General features: G+C 46.1%; 1 protein-coding gene across 4 annotated transcripts in view; it reads left to right on the top strand.

Annotated features, from left to right (window-relative positions):
- ENTPD4 (ectonucleoside triphosphate diphosphohydrolase 4) overlaps positions 1–9,085 on the top strand; it is a 32,911-nt gene extending 23,826 nt beyond the window's left edge. For 3 of the 4 annotated variants that reach the window (XM_069066832.1, XM_069066844.1, XM_069066839.1), the window contains 7 exons: positions 1,179–1,238; positions 1,590–1,744; positions 2,853–3,019; positions 4,464–4,788; positions 5,146–5,231; positions 5,681–5,842; positions 8,724–9,085. In XM_069066832.1, coding sequence (XP_068922933.1) covers positions 1,179–1,238; positions 1,590–1,744; positions 2,853–3,019; positions 4,464–4,788; positions 5,146–5,231; positions 5,681–5,842; positions 8,724–8,952 — 1,184 coding nt within the window. In that variant the 3' untranslated portion in view covers positions 8,953–9,085. The remainder of the gene's footprint in view (positions 1–1,178; positions 1,239–1,589; positions 1,745–2,852; positions 3,020–4,463; positions 4,789–5,145; positions 5,232–5,680; positions 5,843–8,723) is intronic. The other variant, XM_069066843.1, reaches the window with a different exon arrangement.
- Positions 9,086–18,585: the final 9,500 nt, after the last annotated feature.

Genomic DNA, 18,585 nt, shown 5'->3' with positions numbered 1-18,585 from the left:
CCAAAAAAAAAAAAAAAAAAAAAAAAAGAAAGGAAATATAATTTTGATCACAAAGAACAGATTTTGTTTCTGGATTTGTATATGAAGGAAGTAAAGTGCTTGAATGTGATAAAAACAGGAGCCTGTTAAGATTTTTTAAAACTTAATTGTAATTAATTGTACCAGTGCTTCATTGTGGTATGGAGAGGACCCTGAATTCACAAAGCTGGACCAGTTTCTGAGAGGTTAGAAGGGTTTGGAGGTCAGGTCCAGTGACAGACAGCAGCAGGCCTACCTTCCTAGCCCTAACCATCACCAGAGGACCAGCTCTAGCTAAATACAGAGAGGTACCAGATCCTGGAGAGGCTGACCACCAGTGATGAGTGATGACCATTCACTGAGCTGTAGAGGGGCTGCAGTATGTGTCTGAGGAGGAAGCACCCACGTTCCCCAAAGCCCATTTCTTTCACGTCCTGAGGGAATGGTAACCCTTTAGGACAGTGTGTCTGACTAAACAGACTCTCATCATTGCGGACAGACTAGCCCAGAGAGCTAGTCTAGAAGGAGGGCTTCATGGGTGTTTGAGCTCAGACTTCCTGGTCACTGCCCCAAGGAGTTGTTTTGAATTATCTTTAGTGTTGTCACATGAACTGTTTTATTTTTCATTTGCTTAACCCTTCAACCTGTGAGGTGACTGGCATTCACGTAATGCTTTAAACCTTGCAGAATACTTTTATCTATATTACCTTGTTTGTGTAGCCCTGTGAGGCTGGGGCCTTCCAGTATCATTTGTCCCCATTTTACAGGCGAGGAAGTAGAGGCTGGAGGAGCTCAAGAGATTTTCCCATGATCACATAGCTAGTGAGTGTCGAGCCCAGGTCCTCCTGGATCCCAGGCCAGCATTATCCGTCATGCTACAGGGTTGCTCTTGACTGGGAGGCTCCTTTTGTCCCCTCTGCAGGACCTGCCAAGGGAACCTTGTACATAATAAGAACTCGGTCACGATTTGATTCAAGAACAAAATTAGCCTCCTGTGGTCTTACTGCTTCTGAGATAGTGTCTTTGTTCAGATTAAGATAGGATAAAACATCGGTCCTACAAAGAGAACTTTACCGTGATTTACATTTGTGCTTTGTGTGAGTCAGACCAGATGTTTTAAGATTTGGCCATTGTTCTTTTTCTTTTTGAAATGTCCCTAGGTGTCTATGCTTGGATTGGCATTAACTTTGTCCTGGGGCGGTTTGAGCACATCGAAGATGGTAAGTGTGATAGCTAAAATAAAATAAGTAAACCAGCAGGTCTGCTTGTTGGGAAATTATAAGGATTTCTAGCGAATTTTTTTTTTAATTTGGATTTAGAATTTTTTTTTTTTAGCTAAACCTCTGAGACAGTTTGTACAAGTAAACTTCTCAGTACATTTGTATGTAGGAGTCAAGTGATTATTTAACTAACTAAATTAAGCTGAATTGTAGAAGAGGCTTGGCTTTATCAGTAGGCCAGTTTGACTAAATCCACTTTAAATTCATCATGACTGCAAAACGGATCTCTTGAGAAGCCCGCAAGTCCGAGCGATAGTTTGTCCTGAGGAAGGTCTCCTGCATGTTTTCCAGATGATGAGGCAGTGGTGGAAGTGAACGTGCCTGGGGGCGAGAGCCAAGCAGCTTTTGTCCGCAAAAGGACAGCGGGTATTCTGGACATGGGCGGAGTGTCTACCCAGATAGCGTACGAAGTCCCCAAAAGTGTAAGCTTTGCCTCCTCACAGCAGGTTATTATCTGTACAGATTTCCTTCCGTTTGGTTTGATTTTTCATTTAACATGTCTCCATCCATTTTTGTTTTGTTTTCTGAGTGTTAAAGCATCATTACTGTGCTTATTGGGGTGCCACCTCCCCAAACCCAGGAGAAAGGAGACAGGAGGAGAGCAAGGCACACCTCAGCTAAGCCGTTTGGCTTTGGCCATTGACACCAGCTGGTTTGTTTTGCTAACTTTGCTTAGCTCTTTACTTAGAGATGTCAAAGAATATTGGGTTTGGGTTTGGGGGTTTCTTTTTTTTTTTCGTCTTCAGTTATTTTTTTTTTCAGTAGGTACCATAAAGCTTTTAGACGATGCCACAATAAAACGAGTCATGACAAATTTAATCCAGTAATTTGAATGAGAAAAAACTTGTATTGGTTGTGCCTTCATCAGCTTCTTGCTTTCTCAGAAAGGGCTCAGGGTCTGCATCAGGGCTTGAGAAGGTAGAAATTTGTGGTTTATGATGTCTTTCCACTCTGTTTACATCCTGTGTAGCTCTCTTGGTCACTGCCTGCTGTTTTCCCATTAGGCAACAAAATGGCAGGGGCTTGTAGAGGCCCCTGGCCAGAAAGGAGGAAACCTGGTTTGGGGTCAGACCTAGAGCTGAATCGCTGCACAGCTTGACTGCTGGATTTCTCTGACTACTCATGAGGAGGACAAGTTATTTTTTCTTAGAACAGAACCTGTAAAATGCTTTGAGCTTCTGAGCAAAAGATGCCAGAGAAATCCAGGCGTCAAAGGTGGCCCTTCCCCATCCCTCACCAGGAGGTCTTTGTTGGGGCTGTAAACCCGTGTGTGCATGTATGCATGCATATCTGGACCGCCCTCAGTGTCAGCCCACTGATTCCCATGGCAGCAGCGCATGGCTGAGGTTCCTGAGGCACGGCTTCGTGCACTTCATGCTGGACGGTGCCTCTTCGAACATCCCCCTGGGAGGGAAGACAGTCTGAAAGCCTTTTGTTCCAAAGGGACATTGCCTTCAGAGGAAAGATTAAAAAACACACTAGGCGCTCTGTGCTTTGTTTCGGTTTGTTGCGCTTGGTGTTAAGATGTTCTCTTTTTTATCCTCGTGCTTCCAGGAGGAAGTAGCCAAAAATTTGCTTGCTGAATTTAACCTGGGCTGTGACGTTCATGGCACTGAGCACGTGTACAGAGTGTACGTAGCCACCTTCCTTGGCTTTGGCGGCAATGCTGCCCGGCAGAGGTATGAAGACAGCTTGTTTGCCAACACCATGCTAAAGAACAGGTACGAGACTGCATCCTCAGCACCTGCGACAGACCCTGTGTGTGTGTGTGTGTGTGTGTGTGTGTGTGTGTGTGTGTGTGTGTGCGTGTGTGTGTGTGTGTGTGTGTGTGTGTGTGTGTTTGTGTGTGTGTGTGAGAACTGTCGTGTCACTTCTCTGGAACCCCCTCCCTTCATCACTTACCTCCAGGTAACATGTAGTCACCACGCAGGCCATGATAGTTCTACCCAGATATTCATCCCCTGGTTCTCTTTGTCCTCCGGTGTCTGGCTCCCCCCCTCTGGCCGTGTCCCCCAGCCCTTCAGGGCAGTTGCTGACGTCAGCTCAAAGAGATTCTTGTAGTTGACATAGCAAATTAAAGGGTGTTCATTTGGTCTGTCAGGCTGAACACCTGTTACGAATCATCTCTTGTGCCCTTCTAAAGGCCAAAGGAGGTCAGCGTATGCATCCATCCTGTACGTTCTCAAATTGTATTCTGTGCATCCAGCCTGTTTATGATTATAAGCTCCCTGAGGGGAGATAGACCATGCCACAGAAGCCCTAAGCTCATGAGCACACAGGACCTTTTCAGTTCATCATTATCTCTTGATTATGAAGGTTATGAAGCATGATTGCTTTTAATTAACAGTGTAGTAAATATGTTACAGAAAGTCAGTCTGAGTCCTTCACAATTCTGTAATAACAGCTAGGCTTAGTTAAGATAACCCAGAACTGTGGGAAAGGATACATTCAAACGAAGAGGGTAGAGAAATCCATGGTACTCAGAAGTACTGGCAGAATTGACTTGTTTTAAGGTCACAAATGGAGATTTGGTTTGTATGATGAATGGGCCAGTGGTAATCTTTAATTTAGATGTAGGGCAACTAAGATTATACCATGATGTGCAGTGGTTTGTGTTCTCTTGGGGCTGGATGTTGTACTTTGTTACAGGATCTCCTTGGAGTGGCCATGCCTTCCAACATTGCTGACCGCAACCCATCCACACTTCTTGGTCTCTTATTCTTATGCATGGCCTCCCATAAATCCTCCCCAAGAGTAATGTCACATAGTCTGATTAACATTTTCCAACACTTCTTATAATTTACTGTACATTTATAAATGACCGGAAGGTACAAGAAGCCAATGTAAGAAGAGTTAACTACTCAGCTATGAAGTTGCCCAGAGATTTGATTACTGGGTTATGGACCAGACGTCATTGGTGTGTGGGGTGACAAAAGGCTATACATGAAGGTCTGGGATTGATGGCTAGTTCTTTCCTTTCCTAGCTGTTCTATCATGTCTGCAGAGTGGGCATAACAGTGCTCATACAGGGCTTGGCACAGAGTAAATACTTAGTAAATCCAGTCCTCTCTAGAAAACTTGTCAAACTTAGAGGGCCATGTAGATGTGAATTTTAGCTCTTTTCAGTAACTGTTCAGATTTCATTGCTAATGTTTCTTTTTACAGGCTCCTGAATAAGCAGACAGGTCTGACTTCTGATACTCCCTATCTGGACCCTTGCCTGCCCTTAGACATTCGGGATGAAATTCAGCAGAATGGACAAACAATGTACCTCCGGGGAACAGGAGACTTCACCCTGTGCCGGAAGACTCTCCAGCCATTCATGAACAAGACAAACGAGACCCAGACTTCCCTCAATGGGGTCTATCAGCCTCCGGTTCATTTCGAGAACAGTGAATTCTATGGCTTTTCAGAATTCTACTATTGCACTGAGGATGTGTTAAGAATGGGGGGAGATTACAATGCTGTTAAGTTTATTAAAGCTGCCAAGGTAATGGATTTAAGAAGGGCCGTGTTTCCTGTATTCTGGGGGAATGGTGACCAGCCTCCTTCTGCTGCCTGTGCTGCTGCCACTGGGGCGGGGCTGTGGGGAGGGGGCCTGTGAAGCCTCGGGGGAGAACCTAGCGGGAGGCCAGAAGTATGCAGCCTTGGGCACTTGTGGGGCCTTCTGAGGGAGCCACCGCCCAGTGTGAAGAGGCTGGCTTTGCACTTGCACAGTGTGACTTCTTAGCCAAGTTCCAAGCATATCTGGAATGGGCTCCTAGGCAAACACTGGGGCACAGGGTGAGTGTGTGGTGGAGGTTTTGGTGGCAGATATCAATTGAGTCTTTCTAATGGTTTCCTGTAGGATTATTGTGCAACAAAGTGGTCCATCTTGCGAGAACGCTTTGACCAGGGACTGTACGCCTCTCACGCTGACCTCCATAGGCTGAAGTGAGTGTTGCAGTCCAGAGGAAGAGGAGTCCAGGCTTAAATAAGTGAAGCATTTTCTTGTTGGGGATGAATGGAGCTTTCCTCCACATCCGGAAGAATTGCTTAGAATAAGGGGCCTGGCCGGGTGGGGGTGAGGCCCTGCCCTGGAGGCGTTCCAGATGCTCCCTTCTCAGGGACATGCTTGTGGACAGCCTCCATCACAATGCAGGGGCAGGGCCTTGTCTGGGATGGGTCACTTGCTAAACCAGGCTTAGTGAAAACATCTCTGTCTTATAGATAAGCTGTCCAGAGAGCTTTGGATTTCATGGTTTAAAAGGGCTAACTTGAGACCTTTGGGTTTCTGAACCCACCTGGCCGCCTAGGAGAGTGGAACCCAGGCCTCTCGCAGGTTGTTTCTTGTCTCCGACAAATCAGTCCAGCATAATCGTGTTTGCTCTTGTGACCTGTAGGTATCAGTGCTTTAAGTCGGCCTGGCTGTACGAGGTCTTTCACCGGGGCTTCTCGTTTCCAGTTAATTACAGCAATCTAAAGACGGCCTTGCAGGTGTATGACAAGGAGGTGCAGTGGACGCTGGGAGCCATCCTCTACAGGACGCGTTTCTTACCTTTGAGGTAGGGTGGCCGTTTGAGGCACGGGAAGGCCGCTTCTTGGCCATTGCATTGAGAATGCAAAGAAAACCCTGTTTCTTGGGAAGCATTCTTGCAGCCTCTGGAGCTCCTGGGTTCCCAAGGTGGCCGGGGACATGTCTGTAAGTGGCTGCTCTGGGCGGGCTGAGCAGTGGGCTTCTTCCCCTCCTGACTGCTACCTTGTATTTGTTATGTTGCTTTCCACGCTTGCTCTCAGCTGGCTATCCATGGTCTCTCGCTAAGGGGACGTACGTCCTCCTGCTGCCTGCCACCAGGTCCCCTTCCCTTGGGATGGGAGGTGAGTGAACTTGGTCCCACCAATCATCGGGGCAGCTCTGTGCTTATTCTGGGGAGCTGTTCTGGGCCCCAGGACAGCTCAGGCCTCCAAGATCACCCTGCCCTGGGGATACCCAGGGGCCCAAATGTGGCTCTATCCTCCCACCCCTTACTTGGGTTCTGTGCCTCCCTTCTTTTCCATCCACCTCTGCTTCCTGTCTCATCAAAGGTGCCCTGACTTCCTTCTGTCTGACTGCCCCAGGTAATTAAACCAACTGCCCCTGCCATCTGTTGTTCTGTGTGGCCCCAGGGAGAGCCATGGGCACTTTGATTCCCAAGGTCCCAGGGCTCACTCCCCCTGGCACAAGCTTCTGCTGATTATAGCCTGGTATAGTGCAAAGAACCCAGGGCTTGGAGTCAGAATGACCCAGGTTCAGATGCTGAGTCTGACAATCAATCGGCCATGATTGATTTAGCATCTGCTATGTGACACACAGTCTGCTGCATGCTGGGAACATAGAGACAGATGTGAAAACTGTCCCTGCCCTCAGAGAGCTTACAGTCTGGGGGAAGACAGCATAAGAGGGATGGATGGTTTGCAGGGTGGCCTCATGGAGGAGATGGCAGGTGTGGCCAGGACGTGGATAAGCTAGAGAACCTTGGGAGGAGGGCAGCCAGGATGGGGATGAGATGAAACTCGAGGGAGGAAAAAAGAAGGTTTTAAACTGAACAGAAGACGAGGGACCCAGAAGCTGCCTTTGGGTGTCTAAAGGGCTGACACGGGGCTGACAGTGAGGCAGCTTTGCCACAAAGGTTACGTGACCTTGGACTTGAGGGGACAGAGGGTGGGCCCAGGGGAGAGGCTGCCTTCCCACAGCAGAAGAGTCAGGGAGCTGGGGCCCGGGGCTTCCTGATTCCCCCCACCCCACACTGCTTTCCATGAATGGTTCACAAGGACCAGAAGTCCTTCTGTGCTTAACACTCACTTCCCATCAAGAGATTTGCTTATTTCCTTATTCCCCTTCATGACCTTTTGACAAAAGTGCTTGACACTTAACTAGTTCCATGAGTATTGATGTGAGTGGGAGGCACGGCACTTCCTGATCCCCTGCTCCAGCCCTCAGTGTGACACATAGGAATTTGGGGCCCATGGAGAGGCTGCCGCCATCAGTCCACTAGCCAAGGCCTGGAAAACAGGTTGCTCTTGCCCCAGCTCCTCCGCTGGTGCTTGGATTGAGAGCCTGGGCTGATTCCCTGGGACACTGGCTTCGGTGCTTCCTTCGCTGCCCCAGGGCTGTCTGTGCTCTCACCACACTGCATTCTGCTCATCCTTTTCTTGCCCGTTTCTCTTCTAGCTGGTGCCTAGAAACTAGGTCTTCTGGCTGGTTCATTCTTTGCTATAGCAATCTCTCCTGCTAACTGTGTTGTGTTGCTGTAGCCCTTTGAAGCTTGGCCAGGCCTGCACTCCCTAAGCCTGGGCCTCCTCATTTTGAGGCTGTGTTCCCCAGAATAATGAGGCTTCTGGTCCTTGCTCCCAGAGGGTGGCTTAGCCAAGTTGTAGACCACTCAGGAAGGCCCGGTGGCTGGGAGCATCTCTTTGGCCAGACTTCCCCAGGGGCCCTGCCTGCTGCGGCCCCTTTTCTCAAACTGCATGTTGTTACTGTGATTGAAAAGGCTTGAATTCATGGGCTTGTGTGGTGCAGCGGACAGTACCTTGGACCCAGAGCCAGCTCAGATCTGCCCGCAGGCACTCAGCTAGCTTGGCACCCTGGGCAAGTCAATTTACCTCTGCCTGCCTCAGTTTCCTCATCTGTAAAATGGGGATAGTAATGGCATTTACTGCCCAAGGTCATTGCAAGGACCAGATGAGATGATAATTATAGAGCTCTTAGCTCAGTGCCTTACAAATAAAAGGGCCTGTATAAATAAATGTTAGCTGTTGTCATTATCCATGATTACTGCTGTTAGGATAGTCACTTTCTTCTCCCCCCAGGCCTCCCAGTTTGGGCAGAGATGCAGTCATGGGGAGTGTACAAAGCAGTCTCTGCAGGCATCCCTTAGGCCGGTGATGGAAACTTTATTATACCCATTTTAAAAAGTAAACAACTGGCTCAGAATGGGAAAGCATTTGCCAAAAGGATCAGTGTCATAGTAGTCATGACAGTGGCCAACACAGGTCATGGTTGAAGGTTTGTGAAGTGCTTCACATCTGTGTGCTCTGGGTCCTCCTGACTCCGGAGTCAACGCTTTCTCCTGCAATCTGCCACCCCTCTTCTCTGTCTTCCTCAAATAAAGCTTAGTGTCCAGTCCTAGCTTTTGTCAGAGCTAAGCAGAAAATGATTGGTAGGTATTGTTAGTGCTGACCCTAAATGTGGGATTCCTCATTGTTGGCTTCTGTCGGCAAATTAAATCTCTCTGCTCTCCCCAGACACCTTTGCAGATAATTTCTTCCTGATGCCATTTTTCTCAGACTCTGGTTATAGTTGCAGGTCTTTAAGACTTTTACAAAACAAATTAATCGCATGATCTAGCCTTAATTTCCTCTTTACCTTGATGATGATTCCTGGCTTTTCCCCCTCCATTTTGACAGAGACATCCAGCAGGAGAACTTCCGGGCCAGCCACGCTCACTGGCGAGGCTTCTCCTTCGTCTACAACCACTACCTGTTCTCGGCCTGCTTCCTGGTCGTCCTTCTGGCCATCCTGCTCTACTTGTTGCGCCTCCGACGGATTCACCGCCGCACGCTGTGGAGCAGCTCAGCCGCCTCACTCTGGATGGAGGAAGGCCTTCCGCCCCAGAAGCTGGCCGGAGCCTTGTGAGCCAGGGGCGAGTGAGGGCCCAGGGAGACTTGGAGAAGAAAAAGCCATTTTTGCCTCAGGGGTTCTCATTTCTCCTTCTGTTTTTCCTCCCCATTTGGTCCCTTCAAATAACAACAAAACAGTTTTTAAAAGACCTGCTTTCCTGGCAGTGTGGTGTTCACTTATTTTTGGAAACTGCTGAGGGACGGGAAATGTGTTTGGTTTAATAGAATGTCCCATCCAGAAGTTGTGGGGCTTTCCTTTTTAAAAAGGTGTTCACATACGTGCACTTTCCTATTTGGGGCAGGGGCGGGGTCAAGAGGAGCACCTTAGGCTGAGGAGAACTCTTCCTGCTGCCACTGAAGAGGGGCTCTGCCCAACCACAAGGCTGTTGGCTGAAGATCGGATTCCTCTTCCTTCTGTTGTAGAACGAGCTCCTCAGCCCAACGAGGGCAGTGGGTGTTTGTTTTGTATTTATTTTTCAGGCTTTTAAAATCCTGAGCCACCCAAATAGAAGACAGACCAGGGTGGGTTAGTGAAGAGACCTATGAAATGTGAAATGTGGCTTGGCTGTGTGTGTGTGCGCCTGTCTGTATGATGTGTGGGTACAAGATTATGAGGAGCTGGAGTAAGTAAAGAAAGCCTGTCCCTTCCCAGCTAGGATTCTTTCTTAAAAGCAAAAGAACACCAGCTGCAAGAATGCTCTTCTTTCATTTGTGTTGAGAGGAGTCTCCTGAGTGAGAAGCCACCATCTTTCACTGCTGAAGGGCCACATCGCCTTTCCCGTCCCGGCTCCACGTCCCGGGAGCCCCTTCGGTGCCGGACACTCTGTAGAGTGAGGTGGTTAATCACAGGGACCCTTTGTACTTGGAGAGCTTCTCTGGGTTTTTTGACCTGGATCATTATTTTTTCCAGTTTTCCTCCTTTAAATTGATGCCTTGAGACTTGACCAAAAGTGGCACTCCCAAGAACTGTATTTTTGTAGAGGGGAAGTGTTGGCTGGTGCGGGGCTCTCTCCCATCAGCAAAGCTCTGAGAAAAACCCAGACAAAGAGGAGAGTGTTTTGCGTTGGCTTAGAATGATTAGTCCATGGCTCAGGTACTTCAAACATTCTGAGGAAAAAGATATATTTTAAGGAAAACCAAACTGAAACCCTGGTGGTGTGGGGGGCATTGCCCACGGTAGAATTCTAGTTGCAGAGGCTGTGAGTGTTTGAGGCAGCTTGTTGGTGTCCTCTGGCTGTGAGGCTGGCTCATTGCCTGGGATGAGGATCCTCCCTGTGCTGTGCGTTGCATCTGGCCCCAGGCCCCAGGGAGGTCCGTTGGCAGGCAGCACATTTCTGTCTTCAGTGTTGTCATCAGCTTTTCTTCTCCTCAGGTTTAAAGTAGGCTTCGAGGATGGAATTTGCCCATCGGGCTGTTTGCCCAGCTGTTTGATAACACTATTAAGTCAGATTTCCTTAAATACTCTATTGTCAAAAACACTGTGATGAAATGTTGCAGAGGACAAAGTCTTCCCTTCCTGATATAAATTCTCCAAAAATGGAAGTCCCCCAAATGCAAAAATTACTGGAATGTTCCCCCCCACTACCCCCCCAAGTTGAAGTGTTGGTGATCGCTGGTGCAGTGCCTACCACAGAGAACTCAAGTATACTTCCCCAGGGTACCTTTAGATGTAGTTTCTGAAATGTGGATGCACCTTTGGCCCCTGGGGTGTGCAGTCTTCCTGGGCAGTGGGATGAGCCGACCAGCTTAAAAGAAGGTTGTCCCCAGAGCTGGAGCTGAAACAGATGTGGCTGCAGCTTCCCTGCTTTTTGGTGTTGGTTGTGTCTATAACCTAGGGCCTCACTCTCCCACTTAGCAAGGTGCTATGCCATGGAATGCACTTGCCAGTGAAAGCTGAGCTAAAGCCTTCTGGTTTTTTAGTTATGAAAACCCTGGCGGGGCAGGCTTCCAAGATGAACACAACTTGGATATGTCTCCTTTTATCAGGAAGGTCCCAGGTGGGACTTCTGTGCTGAGGGCAGGAACTTAGGCCCTAGTCAGTGTTCCAGGGCCCTCCTTCCTCCCCTTCAGAGAGGTAAACGCTAAGAGGACAGAGAGGCCAGACCTAAATGGTATTTCCTCCTGGGGTTTCACTCTACCTTCGCTCCTTGGTAATCTTCAAGATGAATTTTCTAAGAAGGCAAAAGCAAAAAGTAATTTATTTACTTCTAGTGAAAACATCTTAAATCAAATGGAGTATTGTGATTGGAAATTTTGTTGTGCCATATAGGAAATAGCACGACATTCCAACATTTTTCAGCGTTACAGGTAGGAAGTATGCTTATTGCTTTCTGTGGGCCTAACTCAAATTGTCAAAAGAAATTTTAATCACGAAATCATTCATTACGTCTGATTGGTCTAAGTCCCAGCTGTGGCTTTTTTTTGACCCTTTGAGGTCATCAGGCTATTAGCAAACATTTTGAGTTCCTGATCCACATAGCTATAGGTTTTGCTAGTTAAGGAATACAACTTTCTTGTAGAAATTTCCACCACATACATTCGCAGAAACTTTAAGGTCTCTCCCCACTGTGCTGTGTCAGAATAAAAGACCCCCGAAACAGGGAGGATTAGAGCTCAGTAGAAGAATGATACCGATCAGGACCCAGGCCTGTGAAACCTTGAAGAATGATGATTCCTTTTCAGGCCTATTGTGCAGAGCCTCTCAGTGAATGCAGCTGCTGAAGCCACCGGGGCCACACTCAGAGAGTTTGCTTTTATTTTCAGACCCTGGCCGAGGAATCAAGAAGGTTTTACATCGAGCTTAGTTGGACGTCAAGATGTGGCGACAGACTTGTAAAGTGATGAGATGATGTTTTTTCCCTCTGACCTGCTGGTTGTGATGTACTTGCATTTCAAAATCAAGCCCACATGAAACAATTTAGGGAACAAGGAGTATCACTTGGGAGTTTGAACAACAAAAATGGGTTTTCAAAACATTTTCCAAAACTTCGTCTTTGTGTGCAGGTCTCAGTGCTGTGAAGCAGGTTAGGTGTTTGGCTATTTATGTCTGAGCCTTGGGACATGTGATACCAATGCTGCCTTTTTGTGATTACAAGTGATGCAACCAACAGAGGAAAATTCTGGGACCTGCTGCTGACATGACAGGGCTTTACTTTGGGGAATTATAGAAAATGAGGGAATGTCTTTAAACTTGCTCGTGCTTGTTGATGTTTCTTTCCAAAGTCAGTAATCTTCGTTTTGGAAAACTGAGGTGGGCAAACCCCCCAAATCCCTGTATCCTTTCACTTCCTATGTTGTAGCAGCCCCATGTTGGCACACACAAACGGACACCAATGGGTGCTGAGAATAAAGTAGAAATTCATGACATGGCTTACAGTCTGGGTGTGGTCTGGAATCCTGGTAGGTGGAAGAGATCTGGCTGGGTAGCTTGGATCTCTTTAAAATAAATAGGTTTCAGTGACAGTTACCTACTTGATTAGAACTCAAATTCCTGAACAGAACCCTGAAGTTCCATGCATACCCTGTATCTTTGGCTTGGTGGGAGATAGGCGACTTCACCCTTGTGCATCTGGCCCATTAGGTCCTGGAGGTTTTGTAGATAGGCTAGAGTATGAAAATGAACTATTTCCAAAGGAGAAATCCCAAGGTGTGGCCTCTGCCCTTCTCTAGACACCAGTAACAAAAACACATGAAGATAATTATACGTGAGAGTCGCTTGGAAGGTTCCAATTCATTACAAGCACAAGACAAGAAGAAAGCCATCCTTTTTTTTTTTTTTTAATTCCCAAAGATGTTAAATTCACAATTTCATAAGCAAAGCATCCAAATTTCTAGTCTTTTATCATAAATGCTGCCTAGTAAGCAATGATACTTACTTGGTTTTACAGTGGGTGGGGCTTAAAGCTGCATTCAATTACACAGCATCCCTAAGGGTGGCAGAAGGGGAAGGAGACAGGGAAGTGTTTCCCAATTTTCAGGGATGAAATATGACCAGAATAGAGCCAGCAAGAAATAGTCGAGTTGGGACTGAACCCAGATCACAAAGTGAGGGGTCTAGATTAGGTGACCTATGAGATAACTTTCTAAATCTAAACCTCAGAAAACTTTGAAATTCTATTCCACTTAAATGTTCATTCCTCTAGAGATAATTCTCACTCTCCGTATATTCATGAGAGAGCATCAGGCCTGGAGTCAGGAAGACCAGTGTTCAGATCTGGTCTTAGACACTGACTAGCTGTGTGACCCTATGTAATGTAATGCCAAGGAAAGGCAACTTCCCAAGGTTCAGAATACCAGCATAGGGGCTCTCCATTTTATTCAGTGACAAACCAAGAACAGAGAAGGTCAAAACATGACATCATTCAAAATACAGCATTTACTAAGTGTGATTAAATAATCTCCAAGTACTACCCCACTCCAGGACCTTCCAATCATTCAATCAATTACAAAGTCCCTGTTCTAAATACTTCTCCACCCCCAGGCTATACCTTAATTAAGTCCACCACAAAGCCCCTCTTCTCAAATGGAGATTAGTTTCCAAACATAAGGTCAAAAGTTCCCCGCCCCTGGATCACAATTGAATCTACCCCAGAGTTACATCAAGTTTAAGCACAGCACTTAATACCCAAATGGAGGTCTTTTCTTCATCTTAACACGAGGCAAGTTCTCAGCAATCTTAGTTCCTGGGGAGACAAGGCTCAGCAAGGCCACAAGATACATTGCCAGTCCCTTCATCAATTCATCCTCTGTCTGTAGAACAGTCCTAGAACCCCTGAACACATTAGCAAAGCCCTCTCCCAGGATTTCTGTAAACATACAACAAGAAAATCCTACTTCAGGGCTTCTGAACGAACAGAAAGGTTCCCAGACCCCTGCAACAACAGCACTGTCCTTCATCAGTGGACAGTATTCATTCTGTCTGCAGGACAGTCTCCAGACCCCTGCAACAACAGCACTATCCTTCACCAGTGGACAGTATTCACTCTCTGTCTGCAGGACAGTCTCAGGGCTTCTTAACCAAAAGCCAGGTTCCAGGACTTCTTCAACAACAGGACTGTCTTTCACCAGTGGACAAACCTGGCAAAACAACATCAAAACAGACAAAGTACCAGCAAACAGCCATGTCTCCTCAGTCCTTGGCAGCTCTGGGGGCAGGTCTCAAAAGTCCAGGGCAATTCAAAGTGGCCCCCAGCAATTCTATCAGTCTCTCTCTCTGCCTCCACGAGGGTGCTTCCAAAAAGTTCTTCTGCCTCTCTCTTGTCTCTCCAAATCTACGTCACCAGCTCCTCCCAGTTCAGGACTCTCTTTTCACATCAACAAGCCCATCCCACAGGTGGGATTAACAAGCTCTGGGTTTTAACACAATCAATTTGAAAACCAAGCCAATACAGGGGAATCTTTAATTGCCATTACTATCACACCCTAGGAAAGTCACTTAACCCTAGTTTGCCTCAGTTTGCTATCAGGTTAACTGAAGAAGGAAATGGCAAACCACTCCAATATTTTTGCCAAGAAAACCCCAAAATGGGGTCAGATGTGACCGAAAGGAGTGAACAACAATATATACCCATATGTATATTTTACATGTGGTTTAATATTCACTATAATTCAAGGAAGACTTCCTGACAGACCAGCCCTTTCTGGTCCTAATATATAAAAGATGAAGGAGATACGGACTGGGGAACGTCGAAGCGGACCAGGATAGACAAGATAGCACAGTATTCACCCCCGAACACCTTTAAAATAACACCTCCAATCGATTTTAGGAACAACGTAAGTGGGAGAAGGAAGAGGCAGCTGGAGGGTGTTTTGGGGAGAGGAAAAAGAAGGCACTTGGCTGTGGCCTGCTCCAAAGCCAATTCCAGTTCTGCTGCTGGTGCCACAAAGAGCTGTTCAAATATAACATGGAAATACTACTTGGAAAGCAATGCCTTGGGATAAACATAATTCCTTTGTGCTTATGGTAGATAAGGTGGGGAAATAAAACTTTATGTTCTTGAAATGGATAAACTTTATTTTTCTGCTTGGATCAGGAAAAGTGCCTGTTTCTGAACAGCTGGTCCTTTTTAACATGGTGGATACAGCTCCAAAATATTTTGTGTTACTTTTAATTAGCTGAGACTAACCCTTAGCCTTACTCTAAGCATCACCCCCACCCCAAATGCCCATGTACTGCATACATCAAACAGCCTGTGGTCCTCCGCAAGGGCTTATGGAGGGGAAGAAAAACCACACATCACTTTTGCATTCAAACTGACTTGATGGCAAGGTCATGCAAACATAAAGGAGAGCCCTTTGAATCCCTGAGCTCCCTGCAGCTGAAACAGAATCCTTTTAAAAGCCTGAGCCAGCCCCAAAATGTCAGGTTTAGCCTGTGATCAGATCTCCTAACAAAGGGAGAAGTTTATCTGTCCTTGTTTATTTACACAGGTTTGTGTCTTCTTTTTAAAACCAGATTGGCCTTTCCCTCCCCACCCTTGTTTCTCTGTGCAGATCCATTAGGCAGGATGGAGTCTCCCTTTGCTTTTTGACCTTCATCTGGGCCCCCTGGTTGGCAGGTCCATGACAGTTCAGTCTCAGGACTCCATGGCCACTTGAACTGCTCAGTCAACAGAGCCAAGGCTGTTGAGTGCAAAGAGAAGCCCAAACAAGAGACTTGTCAGTGGAAACACCAGTTCTTCTTCAAGGATTCTCACTGAGAAGAATACTTGAAGGTATCTATCAAACCATAATGATGAGAGAAAAAAGGGCAGCTCCCCTTGTGTAAACACAAACCCAACTCCATGGAGGTTTCAGAAAGGATGAGGGTTTTTTGGCTGGAGGGTCGGGGTTGGAACAGGATTCCTGTTAAATCTCTCAACAAATGCTCGTTTGAGAGCAGGCTGCTATGGTTTTTAGCTGGGCGCCTCTTCAGGTCTTGAGGAGAGGGGAAGATGGCTGAGGTCCCAGGGGCTAGTGTTCTGTTTGGCCCCAATTCTTTTCCTTTGACCAATGATCAAAGCAGCTTTCCCCTGAGGGTTCCCAGTGCCCACATTTGTGATCCTGACTCTGGGGTCAGCTCTCTGCCCACTATCCCACAATACCTCAGATACATTTTACAGGTGAGAAATCTGAAGGCAACTTCATTTCATGATTCTCCGATGATCAATACCCAGGGATGCACACACACACATCAGGGAAACGTGTTCACATAAGTGTTTGACATTGCCTGGGAGAATGTCCTGAGCAATCACAACAGACACTTTTGTGGATAATATCAACAAGCCTTTACATAGTGCTGTGAAGTCTGCAAACCACTTGACAAATATCTCCTTTGATCCCCCACGACAACCTTGGGGGCAGTATACTATTATTGCCAACTGGCTTGCCCAGGGTTTATACCACTAGTAAATGTCCGTGGCAGGGTTTGAACTCAGGTCTTCCTGACTCTAAGACCTCCATGCCTCAATGAGTTTCTCTAGGTGCTCCTGTTTGTGGGTGACATTGTAAAAAGCATATTAAGCTTTCACCAAAATGCAGGCTTTTTTCAGTGAGGCCTGCCACAACTCACTGGGTACTCACCTTCGCGGGAAGAGCCCAGGTCTTGCCCAGATTATGAGTTATTGTTGTATGGCTTTAATGTCAGTAGCTCACTCTTTAGTCTAGAGGCTGATCGCTTTTAATTCTTGTGGGTCTGTCTGTCTCTGCTCTTACGGGAGTTTGTGAATAAAGGTTAAAAATAATCAGTAAAAATACTTTTGAACATACTGCTTTTGGAGAGGCCGGATACAGAAAAACAAGACAAATGAACACAAAACAAAAACTCCAACGTGTAAGACAGACTTTAGGTCTGTGACCTGGTTAAATTCTGGGTATTTCCAGATAGCCACTGGTATCCTCCATTTGACCTTAACTGAACTGGAATAATTATACAGACACATGCAGTATAAACCAATTGTGATCACTGATACAAGATTAGGAAATGTACCTTCTTTGTTCACATTTGTCTGCCTTGGGCAGACCCCCATGCATCACCACCCTAGGCTCTGCCATGCACCATGGGCTTTGGACCATCTGGCCAAGACTGAGCTGAGGCTCCTCTCTCTTTGAATGGTCGTTCTCTCTGCAGAAGCCCATCACCCTAAGCCCAGAGTCAGAACCAGAAAGTGTCGCTAAGCACCTAGCTGGGGCCTGGGGATAGGTAACCAGATGGTGCCACCTAGTGGCCATGTCTTTGTTGACTTCTGGTCCTCTCTTCCCAGCGTGAGCAGCCCTTCTCTGAGTTCATTATTATATCCAAAGCTTTCTAGGGATCTTTCCAACCTCATAATTTTACAGGTGAGGAAACTGAGGTCCAGAGAAAAGTGATTTGCCTGAAGTTAGTGGCATTGGCTGATCTGGGATAAGGGCTTTCAGGCACTAACAGTTTCTACAGTGTAAGCTGCATGAGAGATGGATGGCAAGGTGGCTCAAGTGGATAGATGGCTGGGCCTAGAGTTAGGAAGAACTGAGTTCAAATCTGGCCTCAGACACACTAACTGTGTGACCCTGGGCAAGTCACTTAATCCTATTTGCCTCAGTTTCCTCATCTGTAAAATGAGCTGGAAAAGAAAATAGCAAACTACTCTGGAATTTTTGCCAAGAAAACCCCAAATGGGGTCACAAAGTGCTGAACAAGTCTGACCTACAAAAAGCTCTGTGAAAGCAGGAAATATGTCCATTATCTTTTACTATAAACATCGATAGTTCTGTACTTAGAGTTTGAAAGACGTGAGTACAAATTCTACCCCCAGACACTTATTAGTTGTATGTCCTTGGGTAAATCACTTCATTTCAGTTTTCTCATCTGGAAAATGAAGATGATAATAGTAATACCTCATAGGGTTGTTGAGAGAATCAAATGAGATAACATGTAAAGCTCTTTGATATCTGTAAAGGGTGATATAAATGCTTAATATTCTAAGCCAGGGATTCTTAACCATTTTTGTTTCATGGATCCCTTTTGAATCCCATACTGAACCTTATGCACCCCTTCTAAGAATAATATTTTTTATTTTTTCCAATTTTTTAAAATGTGTATTTAAAGTTTTGAGTTCCATATTCTATCCATCCCTTTATCCCTCCTCTCCCCTCCCCTCTCCCTGAGACAGTAAACAATCAGATATAGGTTACACATGTGCAATTATGTAAAACATTTCCATATTATTAAGTTTGTACAAGAAGACTCAAAAGAAAGAAAGTGAAAAATAGCCTCCTTCATCTGTATTCAATCAATATCAGTTCTTCCTCTGGAGGCAGATATTATGCTTCATCATTAGTCCTTTGGGATTGTCTTGCATCATTGTGTTGCGGAGAATAGCTAAGTCATTCACAATTCTTCATCAAACAATTTTGCTGGTACATAGTAATGTACCACGTTCTCCTGGTTCTTCTCACTTCACTCAGCAACAGTTCATGTAAGTCTTTCCAATTTTTTCTGAAATCATCCTGCTTGCCATTCTCATAGCACCATAATATTCCATTACAGTCATATACCGTAGCTTGTTTATCCATTCCCCTCTTAATAGACGTCAGTTTACAGTTCTGAGCCACCACAGAAAGAACTGCTCTCAATATTCTTGTACAAATAGGTCTTTTCCCCTCTTTTGGATGTCTTTGGGATGTAAACCTA

The sequence above is a fragment of the Petaurus breviceps genome, unplaced genomic scaffold, assembly GCF_028583685.1.
Source record: "Petaurus breviceps papuanus isolate PSGF00001 unplaced genomic scaffold, PetGlider_PUasm1.0 139, whole genome shotgun sequence".
NCBI lineage: Eukaryota > Metazoa > Chordata > Mammalia > Diprotodontia > Petauridae > Petaurus > Petaurus breviceps.
Note: the sequence above shows the minus strand (reverse complement) of the source record. Positions and strands in the feature narration are given on the sequence as shown.